We start from the raw sequence: 24655 nt of genomic DNA, 5'->3' as shown, positions 1-24655 counted from the left end.
ATTGGAAGGAATTAAAGATACGTGCCAACACAACCAGCAAAGAAAAATATTTTTTTAAAAAAGAACTCTTGGTCAAAGTCATATAGTGAAGATAATCTGATTGTACAGCTAGTACATGCCAGCAGCCATGAGGCTAAGCACCAGGTGGGCTTCAGATTTTTTTATCTTTATCTTTTATCTTTAGCCATTTTTTTGAGACTGGCTCTGCCCTGCCAGTTTTATCCTAACAGTTGGGATAGAGCGTCTCAACCTGATAGGGTCCTAGACAGCACTCAATCCTTTGTGCCGGTCTGGTCACTGCATTGCGGGGAGCTTGGAGCTCTAAACAAGCCAAGGAGGCCATACTGTCCGCACATTTAGAAATGGCCCCTAGGGGGAGTCATCATCCTCAACTGAATGCACAGAGCCATTTCCGACAGAGTCCCGGACCAGTACCAACCGTTTTCCGTCATTGGTAAATGTGAATAATGGAAGTCACAAGATGCACTGGTGGAAACCGTATTACAGTCCCCGGATGATTCGTCAGCTCTTTGTGGAACCAGGTTCGGACTCCTAGCTCAGAATCTCTTCGCGGCTACTCCCTACCCAGACGAGATACTGCTCGAGAAAGGCAGCCTCTGTCTGGTACCCGACCCAGGCCCGGAGTCGGAAGGCTTAGGGACTTCTCCCTGGTCCACCAACCCTCGGCCCTCCCGACAAGGGTTAACGCAGCAGGCTTCAAAGTCGCCGCGGCGCCTCTAGGGGGCGACGCCCTGCACTCCTGGGGTCACGTGACAACGAGGGCGGCACCAAGCGCCAGGCTGGCCAATAGGAGACGGGAGCGGGGTCCCGGGACTAGAAGAAACGGCGGCCGGGAGGGGGCTACGGGATCATGGGGCTTCTGACCATTCTGAAGAAGATGAAGCAGAAAGAGCGAGAGCTGCGGCTGCTCATGCTGTATCCTCCGAGCGCTAGAGCGGTCGCGAGGGTAGCGGGGCCCGCCGGGTGGGCGGAGCCGGGCGTGGGGGCGCGGCCGCCGTGGGTACCCATTGCCGGTGGTGCGTCACGCACGCGGCGCTACCACTGCTCGGCGCGGGGTCGGGGCGGGCCGTACCACTCTGCGGGGTGGGGGGTGGCGTGCAGAAGGCAGCCCGGTGGTCTCAAGGCCCGGCCTAGACTTGGGACTCCAGTATCACTGCGAAGCGCGACGCAGTGGTGGTGACTCGGACGTCACGCTGGCCCGAGCGTGGGCCCTGCTCCTCCCTGGCGCTGACCCCCTCCCCTTCATCCACGGGTGTAGGCCTTGGCGCTTCCCTTAGGGTCGGAATCCCAGGGTCTCGGGGACCGCCTAGGCCCCTGCGAGTAGGCGTGGACCCGGTTGGCCACAGGTCCCGCTGTCACTTAAGGCCACCACCTACCTTTCATCGCTTTAACTTGCACCTGCATCACCCGTCTTGCGTCTTGCACTGTGCCAGGCCACCTAGGCATCTGCGATCCACAAAGTAGCAGAGGGAGAAAAGGAAGATTAATGTGCACGTACAACTTTACCACTCGTGCCTGTTTTAGACAATTCTGAGAAAGACACTCATTAGATGACCTCCAAGCACCTATGTTAGGGAATGCGGTAAAACAGGGAAGCGAAAAGGGCTTCATTTCAGATATTCTGTGATGCAAGGGGAGAAAACAGTGATAAAGCAAGTAAGATGTGTAGTGTGGGTAGAGAAGAATAGAGTCCACAAGGAGGTAGAGAGAGCTGGGAAAACGTAAGCAGAGGACCTGCAAGTGCGAAGGCCCTGGGGGGAGGATAAGACAGGCATGTTCAAGAAAGGTTGAGGAGGAAAGAGCTGGAGAGAGGGAGAGCCCATGGGCTGGGGCCATTTAGGCAGCTGGACTATGAAGGGAGCACAGGATGGTGGCTTAGACCATGGTGGTAGTAGGAGAGTATTATGACTGTGGCGCTCGTAGGACTTGCTGCTGAATGGGAGGAGACTATGAGGGAGATGAAGCCATGCATGAACTGGTCTCTGGCCAGCGTACTCAGAAGGACCAGGAGCCACTTGCTGAGATGAGAGACGCATGTCCCTGGGAAGACAGCAACCCTGACTGTTGGGCAGGTAGGTAGCAGCCATCAGCCTAGAAATGATCATGGGATGGCCCAGCTGGGGAGTGCGGAGACCCAGGTGTAGACACTTGTGTGAAGTCAGATGAGGGGTAACGGGATGGGGTCTGGGAGAGGATCAAGGAAAGAGCAGCAGTGCCCAGAGCAGAGCAGAAGATGGGCCACCCGGCCAGTGGAGAGCAGTAAGGAGGTCTTCGGAGACCTACCTGGCAAGGTGAGGCTTCGGGAAGCATCAGGAGCCAGTCTGATAACAGTAGGCCTATAGAAAAGCAAGAGGCTAAGTAAAACGGGTGCAGTGGTGAAGAACCAGGGAACAGGGGTTCAGTGCCCAGTACCCACTTGGTGCTTCACAGCCTTGTGTAACTTCAGTCCTGAGGTCCTCGTGTAGGCAACAACTCAAAATATTCTAAGCAAACAAAAAACGAGCATGGTGCCAAACACCTCTAATGCCAGCGTTCAGAAGGCAAAGGCAGGTGAATCTACTGGCTTGAGACCAACCTGGTCTACAGAGCAAGTTCCAGGCCAGCCAAGGCTACATAGACCTTGTCTCAAAAAAAAAAAAAACAAAATGCAGGAAAAGTCCAACATGGTGTTAGGTGCCTGTAGTTCTGGCACTCAAGAGGCAGAGGCTGGAGAACTTCTACAAGTTTGAGGCCAGTTTGCATTACATAGAGTTCCAGGCAAAACAAAACAAAACAAAACAGTACAAGCCAGAAGATGGAGGTTGGTGCAGTGGAGTATAACACCTGCTCCCAGGATGCACCCCAGAGGAAGCTGTGGCTGACTCAGCAGATGGTGGAGACAGGTTCTGCTGCAGCGCGCAGCACGAGAGGCGTGAGGCGAGAGTTTGGTAATGAGAGGAGAAGGCATGGAAGAGTGGATGGTGTTGGATTGACAAGGTAATCTGCTGGCTTTCCAAGGAGAGAGTTGGGCTGCAGAAGGTGGGAGGTATTCCCCCGTGCCTCTCAAAGGTGGGAGTCAAAGAGCCAGAGTCAAGTGAGTAGGAAGAGGTCCTAAACGTAGAGCCTGTCCCTTCTCCCCTCCGCTCAGGCTTTGGCTGCCCCACAGTCTCACCTGCGGTTGAGCTCACCTATTGGCTTGTTCTCTGCAACAGAGGCTGTGGATCATTCCAGAGACAGATGAAGGTGGTTGCCACCTGTAGATACTTGCCCTTTACTTGGTCCTTCAGAAGGCTGGGCCCATCTGTTTTGGGCCTCAAGACCCCACAGAGCCTTGTCTGGTATCTTAAGTTGAAAGCCATTCCTTCCAGGAATGTCCTTCACTGGTTTCAAGTACCCAACCTTCTCTTCTGCTTTATTTAGTCTTTAATTTTTTTTAACACTTATTTATGGGTGTGAGAACTTTGTACACTGTGTTGAGTGGCTGGTGCCCACAGAGGTCAGCATTTGGTTGTGAACCACCAGGTGGATGTTGGGAACTGAACCCAGGTCTTCTATAAGAGCAGCATGTGCTCTTTACTGCTGAGCCCTCTCTCCAGCCCCATTACTTAGTCTTTTGCTAGTGTTTAAGTTTCATAAGGGTGATGAGTTTGTCCCCCAACAGCTGAGGGGGCCTGGCACTTAATAGGCACTCAATATTTGATGCATAAATTAAGTTATTTTGAGTTGGCCAACATGATAGAATTCCATTTTCATACTTCTACATTTATCTCAAGCCAGTTATGGGTCAGGCACGTGCTCAACTTGCTTCTACATACCGTAGGAAAATACTAGTCCCTAGGAGGGTGGTAGTGTGATGACCTGTCCTCCGGCAGAACTCGGAGACCTCTCCTTAGCCTTTGTGCCTCAGTGGCTTGGACAACGCTGGCAAAACAACCATCCTCAAGAAGTTCAATGGAGAAGACGTGGACACCATCTCCCCGACACTGGGCTTCAACATCAAGACCCTGGAGCACCGCGGGTGAGGAGGGTCACCGAGGGTCATTGTGGGGCAGGGAGGAGGCTGGGAGGGCAGGAGCAGCCTGACCTTCATCGCCCCTTCCTTCCCAGATTCAAGCTGAACATCTGGGATGTGGGCGGCCAGAAGTCTCTGCGCTCCTACTGGAGGAACTACTTTGAGAGCACGGATGGCCTCATCTGGGTGGTGGACAGCGCCGACCGCCAGCGCATGCAGGACTGTCAGCGAGAGCTGCAGAGCCTACTGGTGGAGGAGGTGTGCCCCAGGCTTCCATCTGCAGCTAGGCCAGACACCCGCCACAAGTGCCAGGATTTACTGGGGCACTTGGGGAGGGAGTGGGTCCGTTCTCTCACTGGGCCCCAGGCTGAGACCTGGATGCACATCTCTGCCTTTACTGATTCGCCACTGAGTCTCGGTCTCATTGTTGCAGGGGCTACTGCAAGGCTAGGGCACTAGCCAAGCTCAGGGAGGCAGTGAAGCTTGCACAGGAATCGAACCTTGTGTGGGTTCAGGAAGACACATAACCGCTCTGAGCCTTAACTTCCACATTCCTAAAGTAATGATTAGGCTAACCTTGCCATTTCTTGTCTGGACCAAAAGACTTGTCTTGTTGACAACAGTTTTACTCTGTATCTCAGGCTGGCCTCAACTGGCAGACACTGTTCTTGCACTCCTGATCTACCTGCCTCTACTTGCCAAATGATGTGTGTGCCACACAGCATTCCAGGTGTATACCACCACACTCCTTCATTATTGGCTTCTTACTTATCTTGGCAGGACTTTTGTTTGTTGTTTTGTTTTTTGTTTTGGGTTTGTTTGGCAGCAGGGTTGGGGTGGGTGTTTGACATCAGGTTTCCCTATGTAGTCCAGGCTAGCTCCAAACTCTCTCTCTCTTCCTGCCTTAGGCTCCTGAGTGCTAGGATTATAGTTGGGCACCATTAAGCCATGCTCAGGAATTTTCTTAAGCTGCTAGTTTTATTTGGATGCTGCTATTTCTCCATTAATGTGCTCTGTCTGTCCCAGAAGTTGGATCATGGTACCACATTTCAGTTAGAGGAAGGCCAGGGCTCTTTTGAGAGGGTAAGAGGGAGTTGCTAATGGCTGTGTGGGAATCACAGGGATGCATGGGACTGTAGGCTCACAGAGATACATGCCACTGGTATGACTTCAGCCCCCACCCCCAGCCAAGTATTGAAAAGGTCTAGACAGGTCACTGCTGAGTCAGGGCCCAGCAGGTCTAGGCTCAGAAGCTAGACTTCTCTTTGCACAAGGAGAGGTTCCAAAGACAAACACACCAAGGGGAATAAGTAGAGAGACACCAATGCGGCAGTCTGCTGGAAGTAAAATTTAAGGATTCTGTGAACTGGGAGGGGGCAGGTGGTTATATCCCAGAGTCCCCATGGCAGCCTCCAGCACACTTACGTTTTCTGCACATGGCCAGAGTTACAGAGGGCTTGGAGATGACTACAGAAGAGAAAACAGAGGCTTGGAAGAGAGAGATGCCCACTGTGATAGCATCATAGCCCTGTCCACTGCCTAACCCTTCTGGGCCTCAACAACCTGGAGCTCTGTTCCTGACCCTGTGTGCTGACCACCAACCTCGTGGCTTGTTTAGAAGGGATCAAGCCGTATGCTAAAGCTCCCCCACCCCCACCCATCTTCTCTTTCCCCAGCGCCTGGCTGGAGCAACCCTCCTCATCTTTGCCAACAAGCAGGACCTGCCTGGAGCACTGTCCTGTAATGCTATTCAGGAGGTGAGTCAGGCCCTGCTGCAGGCCTACTGCGTCTTTAGGACTTGATTCTTTTTAATTTTACTGTTTCTTGGCTTTTTGAAACTGGGTTTTGGTAGCCCTAGCAGCTTTCACACTTACTAAGAAGCTGTGGATGGCTTTGAACTACTTACTCATCCCCCTGCCTCCACCTCTGAAGCACTTGGGATTACAGGTGTGCACCACCATGGCCGTGCTGCAGTGCTGGTGATTGCTCCCATAGCTGTGCGTGCCAGGCAAGCACTGCTAACTGAGCTACACCCCAGACCCATCTTAATTGTTTATTTTTGATCCGAGTTTCTATAGCCTAGGCTGTCCTAGAACACACTATGTAGCCCAGGCTGGTTTCAAACTCAGCAGCAGCCCTCCTGCCTGGAATTTCAAGAATGCGCCTGTATGCTTGGCTAATAATTGGCATTAAACGCCATTATTAGCTCCTGCTGTGTGGCAAGACCTAGGAGGGGATCCTGGGGTTTGATGATTAATAACGTAAAATGCCCCACAGTCTGGGAGAAGGCAGACCTGTAACTAGGTCATTTCACAGGATTCTCCAGCCAGACTGCAAGGACTCTTCCCATTGCCGTGGTCCCCGTGTGGGTTCACAGGTTTCCTTCTTGACCACTGTACAATGATCTCATGAGGGAGGATCTGTCACCTTACAGAGGGTGCAGCAGGCAAGTTAGGGAGACTGCCAATGTCACATAGTAGGTAAACAAGCCAGGATTGTGTGTCATGTGGACCCAGTCTGGGAGCCATGGTGCATCTTAACTGTCACTCCAGCAGGCTTAGAATCTTGATTTTTGATTGTTTGATACAGGTTTGATCCCTCTTGCCCCCCTTCCCCAGTGCACTACTGTATTGTAGGTGCACCCCTCCACACCTGGCTTTAGAGTCTCGCTGTCACCTTTTACCCTGCTGTGTGATCGGGGGGGGGGGGGGGGTTGTAGAGCCTCTGGATCAGGATGCCTTTGCAAGAGATGGAATTATTTCTGTGGTCCCTGCAAAATGCCTGGTCCTATCACACACTCAGCAGCCCATGCTGGTTTTATGTCACTGACGGTGGCACTAGTATGTAGCTTCAGAGCCACCCACTGGGTGACTGGAAAGGACACCAGTCCTTTCTGTCCCCAGGTTCCACTGGTCCTTTCTGTCCCCAGGCCCTGGAGCTGGACTCCATCCGCAGCCACCACTGGCGCATCCAGGGCTGCAGTGCCGTCACAGGGGAAGACCTGCTGCCTGGCATCGACTGGCTCCTTGATGACATTTCCAGTCGTGTCTTTACTGCCGACTGAGCTTCTTCAGTGTCCCCAGGTCCCTGTCCTCATCAGACACCAGCCAGAGGGATGAGCACTAGCTGGCCAGACTAACACTCCCAACCCCACCATNACCTGCTGCTGCTACTACTGCCCATTGCTGCTCCCCCGGGTGAGGGCTGTCACCCTGTCTCCCAAAGTGGCCTGCAGCTGCCATGCCAAAAGGAAAGGCTGGGCTGGGAGGGACTANCTGCTGCTGCCAGGGTCCTGGGTGTCGCCTCGCCTCGGTCCAGCAGTGAGAATAAAGCACTCTTCACCCAGTTCCTGGCTGAGCCATTTGTGAGTCACTGACTTTCGAGTCCAGAGGGGACAGAGCAGAGCCGAGGCAGAGCTGGTGTAGTCCTCCGTGGCTAAAGGAATGGGCAGAGCATGGAAGCTCGGGGCAGGGCTAGCTGGGTCCATCTGCAAGTGACCAAGCAGCCTTCCTACAGGAGGAGGCATTGAAAGAGGGAGTCAAGGAGGAAGAGAAAGGTTTCTGAGAAGGGGTTGCCAATTATCTAGAGGAACACCTGCCTTCATCAGTATGAATTACAAAAGACAAAATGAACAAACCCCCAAGACTTCCCAGTGCCAGCCTGGGCTCATGAATAGTTTACATTCAGTTCCTAGCTTGCCAGTGCAACCAGGAAAACTTGCACGGTGGGCAACCTGCACAGCTGTAGGAGGCCACATCAGACAGACTGATAACGGACTGAGGTGTACAGAGTGGGAAGATGTGGCTATGTGAGCCGGGGATGACACTCAAGGCCGTCAGCCGCCTAGCCAGGCTGTCCCTTGTCCCATAGATCTGAGCATCCCTGCCACAGGAAAACTTGACCCACCTGGGACCTGCATCCCACTCCCTGTGGTCCTGCATCCCACTCCCTGTGGACCTGCATCCCACTCCCTGTGGACCTGCATCCCACTCCCTGTGGACCTGNCCTGCATCCCACTCCCTGTGGACCTGCATCCCACTCCCTGTGGTTTACACAGGTAAAGACTGCCATGTACTGTCATTGCTCGAGCTTGAAATTGAAATGCCCAGGGCAGAAACTGGCTGGGTTGGCTGGAGGCCCTGCCAATCTCTCAGAAGGTCCTGATGCCACGAAGCCCAATGGACTGTGCCCCAGGGTGTAGGGCAGTTACCTAAAGGAATGTGATGCCACACTGGGTTTGGGTCTCACACATGCTGCCTCCAGAGCAGCAGAGGTCTGAGCAAAGCCTGGCCGGCTCCTCAGGCACTGGGACAGAAACAGTCCGCTAGAACCCAACTGTCCTTTCTAACCCTCGAGTGGAACTGCTGAGCGGTTTAAAGGTGTCCAGGTGTGTTGGTTTGTATATGCTTGGCCCAGGGAATGGCACTATTAAGAGGTGTGGCCTTGTTGGAGTAGATGTGTCACTGTGGGGATGGGCTTAAATACCCTCAACCTAGCTGCCTTCAGATGAAGATGTAGAACTCTCAGCTCCTCCTACACCATGCCTGTCAGGATGCTGCCATGTTCCCACCTTGATACTGGGCTGAACCTCTGAACCTGTAAGCCAGCCCCAATTAAATGATGTCCTTTATAAGAGTTGCCTTGGTCATGGTGTCTGTTCACAGCAGCAAAACCCTAACTATGACACCAGGCTCAGCTCTCCCAAGACACTCCCCTCCCCTCTCCTTTTCCCCTGATCTTCCTCAATTTTTTTTTTTTCATTTTTTAGATGGAGCTCCCCTGTGTGTAATGTAGGTTGGCCTAGAACTTATATCTGCCTCTGTCTCCCCAGTGCTGGGATTACAGGTTTGCACCACCACTCCAAGCGCAGCTTTCTTTGTGCTGATTAAATTACATACCAAGGCATCTGGGAACACACTGTTGTCTCAGGGTCCTGGGAAAGTCACTCAGGAATGCTGGCAGCCAGAGCATGGAGAAGGGATCCGGCACAATACAACCAGAAGCCAGCAAACATCCCTGTTTGGATCTGTGACGTCTTCCTTTAGATTAGCATAATGCTCACTGTCCTTAGCCAGAGCAACCTCTGGAAACTTCATCCGTTCCTGCCAAAAATCCCAGGAAAGATGAACACCTATCTTCCACTCGGACTTGTTATTTAAAAAAGGACTGTCCCCAGCCCCTGAGCTGTGTGTATGTGTGTTGAGATAAGTCTCAAGTCTTCAGCTTTATCAGGTGACAGCAGCAGCTGGCCTTTTCTCCACTACCTGAGGTCTGCGTGTTCTCAACCTCATCATGAATAAAACCCAGGCCCCAGAGCCACCCATGGCTCTGCTATGCCCTTGTTAATCCTGATAGAACTACCTGACTCATCTGGGCTTCTGTCTGTCTGGCAAAAGAGCATGTCAGCCCCTGCTACCGATAGGAATCAACTGGTGTCGGGCATCATGAACAGTGGGTAAGTGTCAACTATGACTGTGATTTGAAACAATGGGAGCTTATGCATTCAGGCACTGATACAATGGAGTCACCCCAGTGCCAGTGCTCCTGGTACTCTGTGTGTGTGTGTGTGTGTGTGTGTGTGTGCAGGGAGAAGTGAATCAGGCATAGAGAGCAGGAAGCAGCAAGGTTACAGTCGTCACAGGACTGAGTAGAGCGCAGGTGCTGAGGTGGAGTCCTCACCTCACGGTCAATGGAGGAAACACGGGGCACAAAGCAGCTGCCACCACTCCCTGATGCTTCTGCTTGCCCGTGGTGCTCCTGGAAATCTGTACAGGGCCAGGAACTACACTGCTGCAGACAAAAGAGCTTAGCAAGGGCCAGGAGAAGGAGAGAATCAGGAAGCTAGGCATAGTGCTGTGCACCTGTAATCCCAGCACTTGAGAGTGGAACAGGAAGACAAGGACTTCCAGGACACCCTCAGCTGCACAGAGCGCTTGATGCAAGCTGGGGCCATGTGAGATGCTGCCTCAGTTTGTGTGTGTGTGTGTGTGTGTGTGTGTGTGTGTGTGTGTTTGGGGGTGGAGAACAGAGGCGGCACTGCCTCTATATCCTGAGCACTTGTGATGGTCATGGGGGATTTGCCTCTGTCTAATTTTCACAGGGGACAACAGCTTTGTGTTTAACCGAGTCCTTGGCTTTCTCAGCCTCCACTCCGCAGACCTGCGGTGATTTGAACAAGAATGTCCTCCTTAGCCGGGCGTGGTGGCGCACGCCTTTAATCCCAGCACTCGGGAGGCAGAGGCAGGCGGATTTCTGAGTTCGAGGCCAGCCTGGTCTACAAAGTGAGTTCCAGGACAGCCAGGGCTATACAGAAAAACCCTGTCTCGAAAAACCAAAAAAAAGAATGTCCTCCTTAGGCTCATATATTTGAAGGTTTAGTCACTAAGAACTTTTTAAGAACCAGTACTTAAAAAGGAGTCGGACGTGTGGCCTTGTTGGAGCAAGTGTATCACTGGGGGTAGGTTTTAAGGTTTCAAAAGCCCATGCCAGGCCCAGTGTCTCTCTTTTTACTGCCTGAGGGTCCAGATGTAGAGCTCCAGCACTGTGTCTGCCTTTGTACCATCATAGTGATAATGGACTTAACCTCTGAGACTAAACAAGTCCCAATTAAAGGGCGTCTTAGGTTTTTACTCCTGTAAACAGACACCAAGGCAACTCTTTTTTTTTTTTTTTTTTTTGGTTTTTCGAGGCAGGGTTTCTCTGTATAGCCCTGGCTGTCCTGGAACTCACTTTGTAGACCAGGCTGGCCTTGAACTCAGAAATCCGGCTGCCTCTGCCTCCCAAGTGCTGGGATTAAAGGCGTGCGCCACCACGCCCGGCTCCAAGGCAACTCTTATAAAGACAACATTTAATTGGGGCAGGCTTACAGGTTCAGAGGTTCAGTTCAGTATCATCAAGGCAGGAGCATGGCAGCATCCAGGCAGGCACGGTGCAGGAGGAGCTGAGAGTTCTATATCCTTCACCTGAAGGCTGCTGGTGGAAGACTGACTTCCAGGCAGCTAGAATGAGGGTGTTAAAGCCCACACCCACAGTGATACACCTACTCCAACAGGGCCACACCTTCTAAGAGTGCCACTTCCTGGGTCAAGCATATACAAACCACTACATTCCACTCCCTGGTCCCCATAAGCTTGTTCAAACACAGGAGTCCATGGAGGCCAAACCTACCCACAGCATAATAAAAAAGTACATTTAGTCCAGCTTCCAAATCCCCATAGTCTATAGCAGCCTCGGTAATGTTAAAGGTCCAAAGTTCAAAGCCTCTTCTTAGATTCATCCAATCACTTAACTGAAATCAGCTGGGCAGACTCCAAACTCTGCATCTCCATGTCTGATGTCAAAGCAGTCTTCAGATCTCCAACTTCTTTTTTATCTTTGTTGGCTACAACAAACTTCTCTTTCCTAGGCTGGTTTTACTCCATTAGCAGCTTTTCTCAGCAGATAGCCCATGGCTCTGGCATATCGAACATCTTGGGGTCTCCAAAGCAACTTCAGTGTTATAGCTTCTTGTTTCAGTGTCTGGGATCCACACATGATCTTCCGGGCTCCTCCAAAAGGCTGGCCTCACTTCTCCAGCTCTGCCCTCTGTAGCACTCTAAGCTCGGGTTGATCCACTCCACTGCCACTGCCATTCATGGTGATCATCCTGTGGTACTGGCATCTCCAACACGCTGGGGTCTTCCTCTGCAACCAGGCCTCAACCAATAGCCCCTCACAGGCTGTCTTCATGGTGCCAAGCCTCAACTCCTTTGCATGACTCCTTCAGTCCTGGGCCACCAAATACAACTGAGGCTGCACCTTCACCAATGGCCTTCCATGGCCTGTCACAGTGCCAAGCCTCAGCTGTTCTTCATGACCCCTTCGTGTCTTCAAAACCAGTACCACCTGGGTGACTCTTACACATTACCAAGTGCCTTGGCTATCTCTGGAACTCAGCTTCTTTATGCTCTCAGAAAACATTTCCTAGAAGACACCATGACCAAGGCAACCCTTATAAAGGACATCATTTAATTGGGGCAGGCTGACAGGTTCAGAGGTTCAGCCCAGTATCATCAAGGAAGGAGCATGGCAGCATCCAGGCAGACATGGTACAGGAGAAGCTGAGAGAGCTGCATCTTCATCTGAAGGCAGCTGGTGGAAGACTGACTTCTAAGGCAGCTAGAATGAGGAGGGTCTCAAAGCCCACACCCACACACCTACTCCAACAGGGCCAAACCTTCCAATAGTGCCACTCCCTGGGCTGAGCATATACAAACCATAACAAATGGTTTATTTTCTTGTTGTTTGTTTGTTTGTTTGTTTTTTTGGGGGGGTTGCCCTCAAAACAGAGATTCACCTGCCTCTGCCTCCTTAGTGCTGGGACTAAAAGCATGATGTACCACCTCAGCCAACATCTCCTCAGATTTTTTTTAAAAGACCTATTCATGTATTATATGTAAGTACACTGTAGCTGTCTTCAGACACTCCAGAAAAGGGAGTTAGATCTTGTTACAGATGGTTGTGAGCCACCATGTGGGTGCTGGGATTTGAACTCAGGACCTTTGGAAGAGCAGTCAGTGCTCTTAACCACTGAGCCATCTTTCCAGCCCACCTCAGATTTTTGAATGGTTCTTTTATCCACTCTTTCCCATTTGAAGATGGGATTTCTGGTAGTGGTGGGATGTGCTGCAATCCATGTTTAGTGAGAACACTGTTGATGCATCTTCCTCACCAATTTGGCCTTGATCAATTGGTGTTGGGTTTTCGCTATCCCTGTGTTGTGCCAGCATGCCTCTTGATCTGATCTATTACAGAAGATACTGTGTCAGGTACCACTTTCCATAGATGAAAAACTAGGTGCATGCAGTTACAAGAGGGAAATGTAATGCTTACCAAGGATTTCAGCATTTGGGAGATGGAAATCGGAGGGTCAGAAATCCAAGGCCAGCCTCAACTACATAGAGAGTCTGAGTCCATCCTGGGCTACATGAGATCATCTCAACGTCCCACCTCCCCAAATTTGAAGCAGTTAAGGGGAATTCAAATAAGTGTTGTGATTTCAGAGCCTCTGTCACTATCCAGCATTTTCAGCATCAGAAAATGTCAGTGTGTGTCGTCGTCCCCCCCCCCCCCCAATCAGCACGGGACACAGGGAACTTGGCTCTGCTAGGCACATTTTGAACACAATAAAAGTTGCATGGGTTAGACCCTATGCCAAGCACCTGAAGGTCCAGATACTCAGGAGGCTTAGGTAGGAGAATATTTTAAGCCCAGAAGTTAGTCAACACAGCAGAGATCTTAGCTTAAAATAATTCATAAATAAGAGGCTGGATGAGTGTGCAGAAGATAAATAAAGAAACGTTTCGGAGGTCTGTAAGGAGGGTTTGTTTACGTTAGGGTGAAGTGGGTTCAATCACATGCCAGGATGCCAGCTGGTAAATCCTCTCCCAAACAACCAATCCTTAGTCTCTACCTAGAACTCCGCTTTACCAATGACCGAGAACTTGTCAGACACTCCCTTAGCCACGCCCCCAAGCCAAGAACGGTCGTGTCACTTGCGACTAGGTCCCTGGGCCTGAAGAAGGGCGCAGGCCGGATCCTGGCAGTGGCAGTAGGCTCAACACGCGGAGCGGGGGCGACGTGCAGGAGGAGGAGCCGGCGACCAGCTCCGCTGTCATGTCGCGCCAAGCGAAGGATGACTTCCTGCGACACTACACAGTCTCGGACCCTAGGACCCACCCCAAGGGTTACACAGAGTACAAAGTAACGGCTCAGGTGAGGTGGGACCCAGCGGGGGAGCATTACCCTTTTAAGCAGCTCGGGATCCGTGTTGTACCTTAAAGGCAAAGAGCTTCAGGGAGGTCGCGGTTGGGCCTACACAAATAGATTTCCCCTTTAAGAGGAGCCTGAGACAGAAGACTTAAGGTGCCTCACCTCCTGGGGCGGGGCTAAGGGTCATTTTTAAAGTCTGTGGAGCTTGGCTCTGCGCTTGGCCGGGTACCCCCTCCCTGTTGTTGGTTATGTCTAGATGCCTACGTCTAGATGTCTAGATGTCTACGAATTTCTCAAAGCAAGAAAACTCCGGATTAACCCAAATATTCCTTCTCTAATCGCTTAGAGTAACTTTGGGTAATTTTCCCTGCTTGATCCGTAAAAGCCCCACCACCACCTTTTTATTTATCTATCTTTTCTTTTTCTGAGACAGCCCTGGCTTTTGTGAACTCACGATGTAAACTAGACTGACCCTGAAGTCACCGAGACCCTCTTGCATCTGCCTCCCAAGTGCTGTGATTAAAGGTGTGCACCACCAGGACCGACTATAAAAAAAGCTCTTTAAAAGTTTAAATGTATATAGTATATTTTATTATACTATTATATATGTGTTTATAAAATATTTGTGTGATTTTAAAAACTCATGCAAAAAAAAAAAAGGACTGGTCTTTACAGATAAGGAAGTCAATAAGCTGAAATTGGTGTTTGTAACAATAAAACTTAGAATGAGCTCGTAGAAACATCAGCATGAAAGAATGCTTTTAGATTTTACCCAAGGGCTTGTAACTATGGAGGTCTCCAATGGGAGAAACCGGGTTGCTGCCAAAAGACTGACTGTATATTTTCTTTTACTTAAATTTTTTTCAACTTGGCAACTGTTTGATTAGTAGCTTGTCAACTGTTAAAAGGAAGCAAACACATACAAGTCGCTCCCAAAGCAATCTAAGTCAGAATCTTAGATATGTCAAGAGTGTTCCAGTGGCTTACTTTTTCATGCCAAAAAAATACAAATATAATAATTGTCTCTAGGAAGATGCCAGAGGGTAGAAAGGATGAAAAAGCATTAGAACCCTCATGTCTTCCTGTTAGCTTTTTAGATCTAGTCACATGCCTTACACATGCATATAGTTGAGGTTTTTTTCCAGTGCTAGGGTTGAACTCAGGGCCTCCCACATACTAGAGAAGTCTCTCTCTCTCTCTCTCTCTCTCTCTCTCTCTCTCTCTCTCTCTGTCTTGCCACAGCACCCTACAAGATGATCTTTTTTTTTATATATAGATTTATTTACTCAATTTTTTTCTTTATTTTGAGGCATGGTTTTTCCTGTAGCCCTGGTTGTTCTGGGACTTGTGTTGTACACCAGGCTCAAACTCACAGAGATCCATTTGCCTCTGCCTCCCCAGTGCAGCCTCCCTAGGGGTTAAAAATGTGTGCCACCCCTCCTGGCTTATTTACTTAAAGATTTAAAACATATTTTTTTAAAAAACAAAAACATCTGTACACTCTCCATGCAATACCAAAGGAGGCCAGAAGAGGGTGATAGATCCCTATGGATTGGAACTACAAGTGCTTGTGTGCCCTAACTTCTGTCCTCTAGAAAGCAGCCAGTGCTCTTAACCTCTGAGCCATCGATCCAGCTCCAGATTTATTTAATTTTATATAATATTTTAATTTTATATTTAATTTATTTAAAATATGAATATTTTGCCTGTATGTATGTATATGTACCCAATACAAGCCTGGTGAGATCAAAGGTCAAAAGAGGTATTGAATCTCCTGGAATTGGACTTAGAAATTATTTCTATCTGCCATCTGAGTGCTGGGAACCAAACCCAGGTCCTTGGCTACAGCAGCGAGTGCTTTTACCAGCTGAATCATCTCTCCTTGTTTCTGGCTGATGTATATGTCTGTGTGAATGTGTATCACAACTGTGGAGGTCAGAGGAAGGTGCATCAGATCTGATCCCCTGGAGCCAGAATTACAAACGACTGTGAGCCACATAATGTGGGTACTGTTCTGGGCACTGAGCATAGTGCTTGGAAGATCAGGTCACGCTCTTAACTACCGAGCCACCTCTCCTGTCCCTATCCTTAGATTTTAAATGGGCATCTTAATCATGTCTGGTTTGCTGAGATCTAGAAAAAAAAATGGAAAGGATGTTTTGAAAACTGTTGATTCTAAACTGTACAACCTTACTGTAAAACTCCTATAAGCATAATAGCAAAAACTAAATGTTACTTCTGTCTCAGGCCAATTCTGTTCTTCCAGAGTGCCCAACCCCACTGCTAACTCTGTCTTCATGGGTATGAGACCTTGTAGCTCCTGTCTTAAGAAGAACTGGATCCTGGGACAGACTCTCATTTTTTAAAATGATTTATTTATTTTTACTTTATTTTCTGGGCATTGGTGTTTGACACAGCCAGTGCTCTTAACTGCTGAGCCATCTCTCCAGGAGCCATCTCTCCAGCCCCTAGACTCTCATTTCCTGAGAAGCATAGTTTTGTTTTGTTTTGTTTTCCTTTCTGAATACCAGGACGTGGCGAGGAATTGAGATAGAAGTTGAGTGCCAAGCATAGTGGTGTGTGTCTTTACCCCAACCACTTAAGAAGCAGAAGCAGCCACATCTCTGTGACTTTGAAGCCAACCTAACCGTCAAAGCAAGTTCTAGGCCTGCCAGGGCTAAAGAGGGAAGCCTTGTTACTGCTAAAAAAAAAAAAAAAAAAAAAAAAAAAAAAAAAAAAAAAGGAAAAAAACCCGCCAATTTAAAAAAAATAATAAAGTTGGGAGATGATGGAGAGATGACTCAGCAGCTAAGAACACTAGCTGCTCTTCCAGAGGCTCTGAGTTCAGTTCCCAACTAACACATGGTGGCACAGCTCACAAAACATCTGCTGGCATCTAGGTATACATGCAAATATCACTGCTAATTAAAAAAACAAACAAACAAAAAAAAAACAAGTAAAAAAGTTAAAAGGTTTAAAATAATAATAATAATTAATAATAAAAATTGGTCTACAAAGTGAGGGCTATACAGAGAAACCCTGTTTCAAAAACCAAAATAAATAAATAAATAAAAGTTGAGTATAGGGCTATCTAGACATTCAGTATACTCACTTTTATCAGATAAAGATATAGGTATACAAAGGAAAATTTTCTCAAGGAGCTGAGGATGCAACTCAAGAAGTCTTGAGTTCAATCCTTAGTATCAAATATAAATAATAAAATAGCTTAATTTAGTAGTGCATGCTGTAATCCCAGCACTTGGGAGGCAGAGGTCGAAGGATTTGGAGTGCAAGGCCAGCCTCTGCTACACAGTCAATTTGAGACCATCTTAGGTTACATGAAACCCTGCATGCAGAAATCCAAAAGAAAACTTGCTCCAAGCCTTAAATCCAGGCCCATTTATCCCAGCATGCCCTTTGTTCTGAAAGACACTGTGAGGGGTAGCGCAGTGTTGCCTGTCAGGCTCTGGTCTCACCTGGCTCCCACCTTTCCTTTCTCAGTTCATCTCAAAGAAGGACCCAGAGGATGTCAAAGAGGTGAGTGTGACTCCCAGGAAGAAGGGCTGTTCCTGTACACATCAGCATCAGTAAGGGAAGAGCTGGTAACCAAGGACAGACAGCCTTCTTCCCTGACCTGTGCTGGAGAGGGTGTGTGCAGTCCTTCTCAGCCTCTAGGATACACTTAGCGTGGGAAGGCCACTTTCCACCATGCTGGTCCAGGTCAGTTCTCAACTGCCTCACAGGTAGTCGTCTGGAAGCGGTACAGCGACTTCCGTAAGCTCCATGGGGACTTGGCCTATACTCACCGAAACCTCTTCCGTCGCCTAGAGGAGTTTCCGGCCTTCCCCCGTGCCCAGGTGTTTGGTGAGTATTGACTCTGAACCTCTGCCCCAGTGTGGGGGCAACGGGGGACTGGTCTGGTGGGGACTGTGAGTGTGAGGTTGTACCCTGAACGGGCATCTTTGGAAAACTAGATGGGCCTTCTCAGATGGCCTCATTGAAATATGGCGAAAGCGAGACTCTGAGCAACCTCCCCCTTGTTGTGTGTTGGGCTATGAGCAGTCCCAGCAGGATGAGGCTCGCTGCGGTGAAGGCCTTGTCTGAGCCTTGGTCTGCTCTCTGCTGCGCTAGCACAGCGGATGCATTAGTTACTGTAGGAAAGGTGCTTATTTTAACATATGGCTCTGTTCCAAAGGTCAGAGGCCACACCTGCTGATGGCTCTGTTGCTGGCAGAGGCCCAAGGTGGCAGGGAGAGAGTCAAGGAGGACATGAGGGACAGAACACCAAGCTAGCTTTTTTTTTTTTTTAAGATTTATTTATGTATTTATTTGATGTATGTGAGTTCACTGTCACTGTCTTCAGACACACCAGAAGAGGGCACCAGATCCCATTACAGATGGCTGTGAGCCACCATGTGGTTGCTAGGAATTGAACTCGGGACCTCTGAAAGAGCAGTCAGCCCTCTTAACCGCTGAGCCATCTCTCCAGCCCCCAAGTTAGCTTTTATAGCAGAGAACCCAAGAGTCCACTCACCCGTTAACTACAGGAGTTCTCAGAGTGTGTTGTTGGCAGGTCACCCCAAGCCAATGAGACCATCATGGAGAGTAGGCTAGGGTGCTGGCTGTGCCCCCAGTACAACAACAACTAAGGTAGAGCTAGCCTATACTACATGTAGCTTTGCCATTTGTTGTTGGTTTGCTTCGGTTTTTGTTTTTTCCATTTTCTTGAGACAAAAACCTCAAATGTAGCCCAGGCTAGCCTTGAACTTCTAACGATCCTCCTACCTTAGATTCCCAAGTATGAGCTAACAGGTGAGCCCCACCTTGCCCAGCAGTGGGACAGCTTGCTCTGTGACCTTGGGCAAGTCACCTCCTTCTCTGAGCTTCACTGCCCTCCTGATAGTATCCAAGCCTCAAATGGCCTTTCCTGTCAGACACGATAGTCCACACCTTTAACCCAGCACATAGGAGGCAGAGGCAGGTGCATCTCCGTGAGTTTGAGATCTTCATAGTAAGTTCAAAAGCTAGCTAATTACAAAATGAGACATTAGCCGGGCATGGTGATGCACGCCTTTAATCCCAGCACTTGGGAGGCAGAGGCAGGTGGATTTCTGAGTTCGAGGCCAGCCTGTTCTACAAAGTGAGTTCCAAGGCAGCCAGGGCTACACTGAGAAACCCTGTCTCGGAACCCCCCCCCCAAAAAAAAAAAACAGAGAGAGAGAGAGATTGGAGAGAGAGAGAGACAGAAACAGACAGAGAAGGAACAGAGAGACAGCGAGCCTGAAGCCCCCCACCCCACCCCACCCCCGACACTGCTGCTCTCCTGCCCTGGGGTCTGCAGGGCGGTTTGAAGCCTCTGTGATCGAGGAGCGGCGCAAGGGCGCGGAGGACCTGCTGCGCTTCACGGTGCCCATCCCTGCACTCAACAACAGCCCCCAACTCAAGGAGTTTTTCCGGGTGAGTCTGTCTGCTCCCCGCCCCCACCCCCAGTACAGCTCCCTTGTACAGCTTCCCGCCCTGCCAGCCACATTCCTGACCCCTTCCCTGCTGAACTTTGTCTCCTGCAGGGCGGGGAGGTGACACGGCCCTCTGAGGTGTCCAGGGACCTGCGAATCCTGCCACCCCCTCTCATCCCCACACCACCTCCGGATGAGGCCAGGCTACTTCAGCCACTGCCTGCGGAAAGGAGGGGCCAGGAGGAGTTGGAGGTGCCAGGTATCTCAGGGTCAGGGAAGGAGTGAGTCTTCCTCGAGAGCCTCAGGGGAAAACATAGGGGTGGGCAGTTCCACCGTCCTCCTGGGGAGGACTCTGAATAGGTCATCTTCCTTTCTGAGCTCAGGTTTGCTCACCTATCAGATAGGATCTGGCAACCTGTTGGTGGCCCTGTCAATACCCATGGCTGCTGCAAGGGCTAATCAAGATGGAGATTCTGTTTTGAAAGTGGAGCAACAGTAGGTACAGACATCTGTCCCTCTGGTCTCTCCTCAGTGGATCCCCTCCCATCCAGCCCTGCCCAGGAGGCCTTGGACCTTCTCTTCAACTGTGACAGTACTGAGGAAGCTTCCAGCTCCCTGGCTCGAGGTCCCCTCTCTGAGGCTGAACTTGCCCTTTTTGACCCTTACTCCAAAGAGGGTAAGGAGCAGGTGTGGGGTGGCAGGTGTGGGGTGGCAGGTGTGGGGTAGCAGGTGTGGGGTGGCAGGTGTGGGGTGGCAGGTGTGGGGTGGCAGGTGTGGGGTGGCAGGTGTGGGGTGGCAGGTGTGGGATGGCAGGTGTGGGGTGGCAGGTGTGGGGTGGCAGGTGTGGGGTAGTAGGTGTGGGGTGGCAGGTGTGGGATAGCAGATGTGGGGTAGCGGAACTAAGGGGTGTTAAGGGAGACCCTCTGTGGCTGTGAGCAGCTCTGGGAGGAGCCCAGGAGGATGGAGCTGGAGAATGGAGCGAGTCCTCCTCTCCGAGCAAACTCTGGGTAGCATATCACCATAGGTCCTATTGCTCACAGACCTGCTGTGTCTGGCCTTGGTGGCACGCACCCTGCATCCTAGCACTTGAGAGGCAGAAGCAGAAAGACCAGAAGTTCAAGGTCATGGGCCAGCAAGATGGCTCAGAAGGTGAAAGCCCTACCTTATGAACCTGGCAACCTGGTTCCATCCCAGACTCCACTGTAGATGATTAAAACAGACAGACAAACCAACCCAGAACCTGTCCTCCAGCCATGGCATGTTCACACCTGCACTCATGCATGCACTCTCCCATGCAGCAGTAATAATCCACTAAGCCGTTACAAAACCTCCTGAGCCAAACCAAGGAAACAGATCCCAGCTGCTTTCTTCTACTAAAGTGAATTCAGAGTGGCCCAGCCTCCAGTGGGACAGTTTGGTGTCCTGGGGTAGGCAACAGGCCCTGAGAAAGAGAGGGCCAGTCTGCCCTCACTCTTCCCTGTTTTATTACAGAAAGTACAGGCCCCAGCCCTACCCACACAGGTGAGCTGGCAGCCATTGAGGTACAGTCCAAAAGGCTGGACCAGGAACCCTGGGAGCCAGGAGGACAGGAGGAGGAAGAGGCTGAGGATGGAGAGCCTGCCCCAGCTTACCTTGGCCAGGCCACAGAGCTCATCACTCAAGCCCTGCGGAATGAAAAGGCTGGTGCCTACGCTGCTGCTCTCCAAGGCTACCAAGATGGGGTGCACATTCTTCTGCAGGGCGTCTCAGGTGGGTAGGGCAGTAGGGAGGAGGGAAAGTGGAAAGCAAAGGACCAGGGGAGGTGGTGCAGTCGGTAAAGTGCGTGCCGTGCAAGCACCGTGCAAGCAGGAAGACCTGAACTAAATGCCCAGAGCCACACATAACAGTGTACACCAGCAGAGACGGTTCCAGCAAGCGTACCCATGACAAAATGGGAAGCAGGGACAGGAGAATCCCCAGAAACTCCAGGGCAGCTGAGCCTGGCATAGGCTGCAGAGAACAGAGAGATCTCATCTCCGACAGACACGGTGATAGGGGAAGACCTACACCCGAGGTTGCCCGCTGACCCTCCGTGCTCACTCACACACATACAACACATTCTAAAGAAAGAAAGAGGGACCGTGAGCGTCTGTGTCTCACAGGTCAACTGGAGACTCTGGGCAGAATTTTCCCTTAATTTTTTTAATAGCCTCATAAAATGGGGCAAAGACACGAGGACCCAGGGAGGGAAAAGGACACATTGTGACCAGGGGTTCTGAATGTAGGTGGACCATCTGCTTCCTACAGGTGACCCATCCCCTGCCCGCCGGGAAGGTGTGAAGAAGAAGGCGGCTGAGTACCTGAAGCGGGCAGAGACCCTTCACGCGCACTTGCCCTAAGGGGTGGACCCTTCCTGGGATGTCAGCTCCAGCACTGCCAGCCTCCCCCACTGCTCTCCTTGGGACCTGGCCGTGTTTCCTGCTCGTATGACTACTAGGGGCCATATCTGTATTAACTGGATCAAGTATGAGAAAAGCAAGCACTTCCCAGCTCTGACCTGACTGCCTCCTTGGAATTAGACTTGAACTTCTGGTCCTGCCTATCTGTTTTCTGTGAGTGGCATCTGGGTCACTTAATCTGTCAGTTCACCCATCCAGACCAGAGTCTGTAGCCAGACCTGGCCCACTGCCTTTGTTTGTAAGGCCCTTGAGAGCCTTCCTTCCTTCCTTCCTTCCTTCCTTTCTCTTTCTTTTCTTTTCTTTCTTTCTTTTTTTTATGGTTGGAAGAAAAAGGATTCTTTGACTAGTGAAAATTTCATAAAATGTAAATATGTGTGAGTAAAACACATGCCTGAACACAACCAGGTCCATTTGCTTGTTATTGTCTGTGGTTGAGTTTAAATTGTACCAGCAGACTTGAATAAGCTGTGTCTGGCAGATCATACCCGTTATGTTTATAAGGAGATAAAGACAGGAGGAATGTGTTCCTAAGAGAGGAGGTGCTTCAGCTGGCCCTTGCCAAGGCATCCCTTCCCCCTGAGGGGCCAGCCAAGCGACAGTATAGTAGAGTTTATTCAGAACATGGGGAGGGGAGTTAAGAGGGTAGTAGAGGCAGAGAAAGACAGAGAGAGAGAAGAGAGAGAGAGAAGTAGAGGAGTAGAGAATTAGAAGCTGGCCATGAGCACAGGGAGGGGGAGGGGCGAGGGGATAGAGTGGGAGCAAGAAGGCAAGAGAGAGGAGGGGGCAAGCAGCCCCCCCCTTTTTTTTTTTTTCCCGAGACAGGGTTTCTCTGTATATCCCTGGCTGTCCTGGAACTCACTTTGTAGACCAGGCTGGCCTCGAACTCAGAAATACGCCTGCCTCTGCCTCTCTGCTGGGATCAAAGGCGTGCGCCACCACGCCCGGTTTAGCAGCCCCTTTTATAATGGGTCAGGCCTACCTGGCTGTTGCCAGGTAGCTGTTGGGTGGAGCCTACTTGGTTGTTGTCAGCTAACTGTGAAGTGAAGCTTAGACAGATGCTAATAATAACTATGAATGAGTGGCCCCGCCTTTAATCCGGGAACTGGAAGGCAAAGAGACAGGCGGATCTCTATTGAGTTCAAAGTCAGCCTGGTCTATATAGTGACTTCCAGACCATCCAGAGGTACACAGTGAGATCTTGTGTTAAAACAAAACGCATAGGGAAACAATGAAGAATGACAGGCACGCAGCACTAGCTTAGTGTGTTAAAGAAATAACAGACACGTACTAAAGCAGGACTTCCTACTTCGAGAGCCCTAAGAACAAAAAACTAAACCAACAAATCCCAGCCCTGGGGAGGTGTGGCCTACGTCGCGGGACTACAAACCGATGCATGATGGGACGATTTAAGAGGGAAAACCGAAGCCAGGCGCGATGGATTATGGGAGGCGTTTCTAAAGGCCGCGGGATCGGCAAATGGAGAAAGCCGCGGCGGCTTGAGTTTGGCCAGACCGGGGCCCGAGTCTGTCCCTCGAGCCCACGGCAGGATGCAGTGCCGCGCTTCCGCTGGCCCGGCGATGCTGAGTGTGCGTCCTCTACCCACACCCCTGCCATGTCCGGCTGCAAACTACCCATGGGCCTGTGCCCAGACATGTGCCCGGCCGCCGAGCGCGCCCGACGCGAGCGCGAGCGCCGCCTGCACCGACTGGAGGTGGAGCCAGGCGGCCGTGGGAACGCTCCCCGAGCCGACCCGAGGCGCACCGTGAAGGAGTACAGCCGGCCGGCAGCGGGCAAATCCCGGCCCCCGCCAAGTCTGCTGCGGCCGCCGCCAGTGCTCCTGGCCACCGTGCGTTATCTGGCCGGTGAGGTGGCTGGCCGCGGCGACGTGTCGTGCGCGGAGGTGGCGAGCTTTGTGGCCGACCGCCTGCGCGCAGTGCGGTTAGATCTGTCGCTGCAGGGCGTGGACGACGCGGACGCGGCGACAGTGCTGGAGGCTGCGCTGGCCACCCTGCTGGCCGTGGTGGCGCGGGTGCGGCCAGAAGAGACGCGCGGAGCCGCGGACCCGGTGCTGCTTCAGACTCAGGTGCAGGAAGGCTTCGGTTCGCTGCGGCGCTGCTACGCGCGGGGCAAAGCCCCGCACCCCCGCCAGGCTGCTTTTCAGGGCCTCTTTCTGCTCTACAACTTGGGTGAGTCGATCCCAGAGAACTAAGTGCGGGGACCTGAGGAGCCTGGGGTGGGGAAGACGCAGTTGTAGCAGCAACGGCGAACTATAGCTTGGGAGTACTGTAACTTCCATCCCCCAGCAATAGCTTCTCCTTGGGAAAGTCAGTTGGTAAAAGTCCCGACGTGGGACCTCAGGTCTGTCATTCTCAAATTGGGCTGTTTTCTACATAGTAGAGGTGGAAGGAGGTAGGATAGTACTGAGAGAGTTGACCTAGAAAGCGCTTTCCAAACTTTTAAGAACTACTCCGTGGGCTGGCCCATAAACATTTGTAACAGGAGTTGCTAAAAGATTCCCTTCTATGGGTGGTTTGTTTAATTATAGGAAAATCCAGTGGGCGTGGTAACAGGCGCCTTGTATGGGAACACTTTCGAGGCAGAGGCAGGCAGATTGTTTGATGATTTTATATGTGGAGACAATATATTTGTATCATACATGCACACAGTGACTCTTTTTGTTTTTTCTTTTTCTTTTTTTTTTTTTCTTTTTTTTTCTTTTTCCAGACAGGGTTTCTGTGTAGCCCTGGCTGTCCTGGAACTCACTTTGTAGACTAGGCTTGCCTCGAACCCAGAAATCGGCCTGCCTCTACCTCCCAAGTGCTGGTATAAAAGGCGGGCACTACCACTGCCCGGCTACCCACAGTGACTCTTAAATTCACTAATTTAAGAAAAGTGGCCCAGCCGGGCGTGGTGGCACACGCCTTTAATCCCAGCACTCGGGAGGCAGAGGCAGGCGGATTTCTGAGTTCGAGGCCAGCCTGGTCTACAAAGTGAGTGCC

The 24655-nt window shown here is 50.9% G+C and overlaps 3 protein-coding genes across 5 annotated transcripts in view; all 3 read left to right on the top strand.

Moving 5' to 3' along the window:
• Positions 1–803: 803 nt before the first annotated feature.
• Arl2 (ADP ribosylation factor like GTPase 2) lies at positions 804–7358 on the top strand. Its single transcript, XM_021151651.2, has 5 exons — positions 804–936; positions 3908–4018; positions 4108–4270; positions 5689–5769; positions 6942–7358. Exons 1-5 carry the CDS (start codon positions 872–874, stop codon positions 7074–7076), a joined length of 555 nt encoding a protein of 184 aa, XP_021007310.1. The 5' UTR covers positions 804–871; the 3' UTR covers positions 7077–7358.
• Positions 7359–13525: 6167 nt separating this feature from the next.
• Positions 13526–22060, top strand: Snx15 (sorting nexin 15). 2 transcript variants are annotated; one of them, XM_021151840.2, is made up of 8 exons: positions 13526–13765; positions 17264–17299; positions 17506–17626; positions 19104–19219; positions 19330–19477; positions 19751–19894; positions 20710–20967; positions 21505–22060. In XM_021151840.2, exons 1-8 carry the CDS (start codon positions 13667–13669, stop codon positions 21594–21596), a joined length of 1014 nt encoding a protein of 337 aa, XP_021007499.1. In that variant the 5' UTR covers positions 13526–13666; the 3' UTR covers positions 21597–22060. The 2 variants fall into 2 exon arrangements, with proteins under 2 accessions (XP_021007499.1, XP_029328765.1); XM_029472905.1 differs by lacking the exon at positions 17264–17299.
• Positions 22061–22658: 598 nt separating this feature from the next.
• The window catches only part of Sac3d1 (SAC3 domain containing 1), a 3440-nt gene continuing 1443 nt past the window's right edge, over positions 22659–24655 (top strand). Inside the window, exon 1 of one of the 2 annotated variants that reach the window (XM_029472297.1) lies at positions 22659–23850. In XM_029472297.1, the coding sequence (XP_029328157.1) occupies positions 23050–23850 (801 nt within the window). In that variant the 5' untranslated portion in view covers positions 22659–23049. The remainder of the gene's footprint in view (positions 23851–24655) is intronic. The other variant, XM_021151991.2, reaches the window with a different exon arrangement.

This window comes from Mus caroli, chromosome 19 (genome assembly GCF_900094665.2).
Source record: "Mus caroli chromosome 19, CAROLI_EIJ_v1.1, whole genome shotgun sequence".
Classification (NCBI taxonomy): domain Eukaryota; kingdom Metazoa; phylum Chordata; class Mammalia; order Rodentia; family Muridae; genus Mus; species Mus caroli.
Note: the sequence above shows the minus strand (reverse complement) of the source record. Positions and strands in the feature narration are given on the sequence as shown.

What these genes read in the sequence shown, in the direction of transcription:
- Arl2 (XM_021151651.2), top strand. Translation starts at nt 872, where the DNA reads ATGGGGCTTCTGACCATTCTGAAGAAGATGAAGCAGAAAGAGCGAGAG. An exon ending in AAGACCCTGGAGCACCGCGG is followed by an intron (nt 4,019 to 4,107) that starts GTGAGGAGGGTC and finishes CTTCCTTCCCAG; the next exon opens with ATTCAAGCTGAACATCTGGG. An exon ending in AGAGCCTACTGGTGGAGGAG is followed by an intron (nt 4,271 to 5,688) that starts GTGTGCCCCAGG and finishes CTCTTTCCCCAG; the next exon opens with CGCCTGGCTGGAGCAACCCT.
- Snx15 (XM_021151840.2), top strand. Translation starts at nt 13,667, where the DNA reads ATGTCGCGCCAAGCGAAGGATGACTTCCTGCGACACTACACAGTCTCG. An exon ending in AGTACAAAGTAACGGCTCAG is followed by an intron (nt 13,766 to 17,263) that starts GTGAGGTGGGAC and finishes TTCCTTTCTCAG; the next exon opens with TTCATCTCAAAGAAGGACCC. An exon ending in AACTCAAGGAGTTTTTCCGG is followed by an intron (nt 19,220 to 19,329) that starts GTGAGTCTGTCT and finishes TGTCTCCTGCAG; the next exon opens with GGCGGGGAGGTGACACGGCC.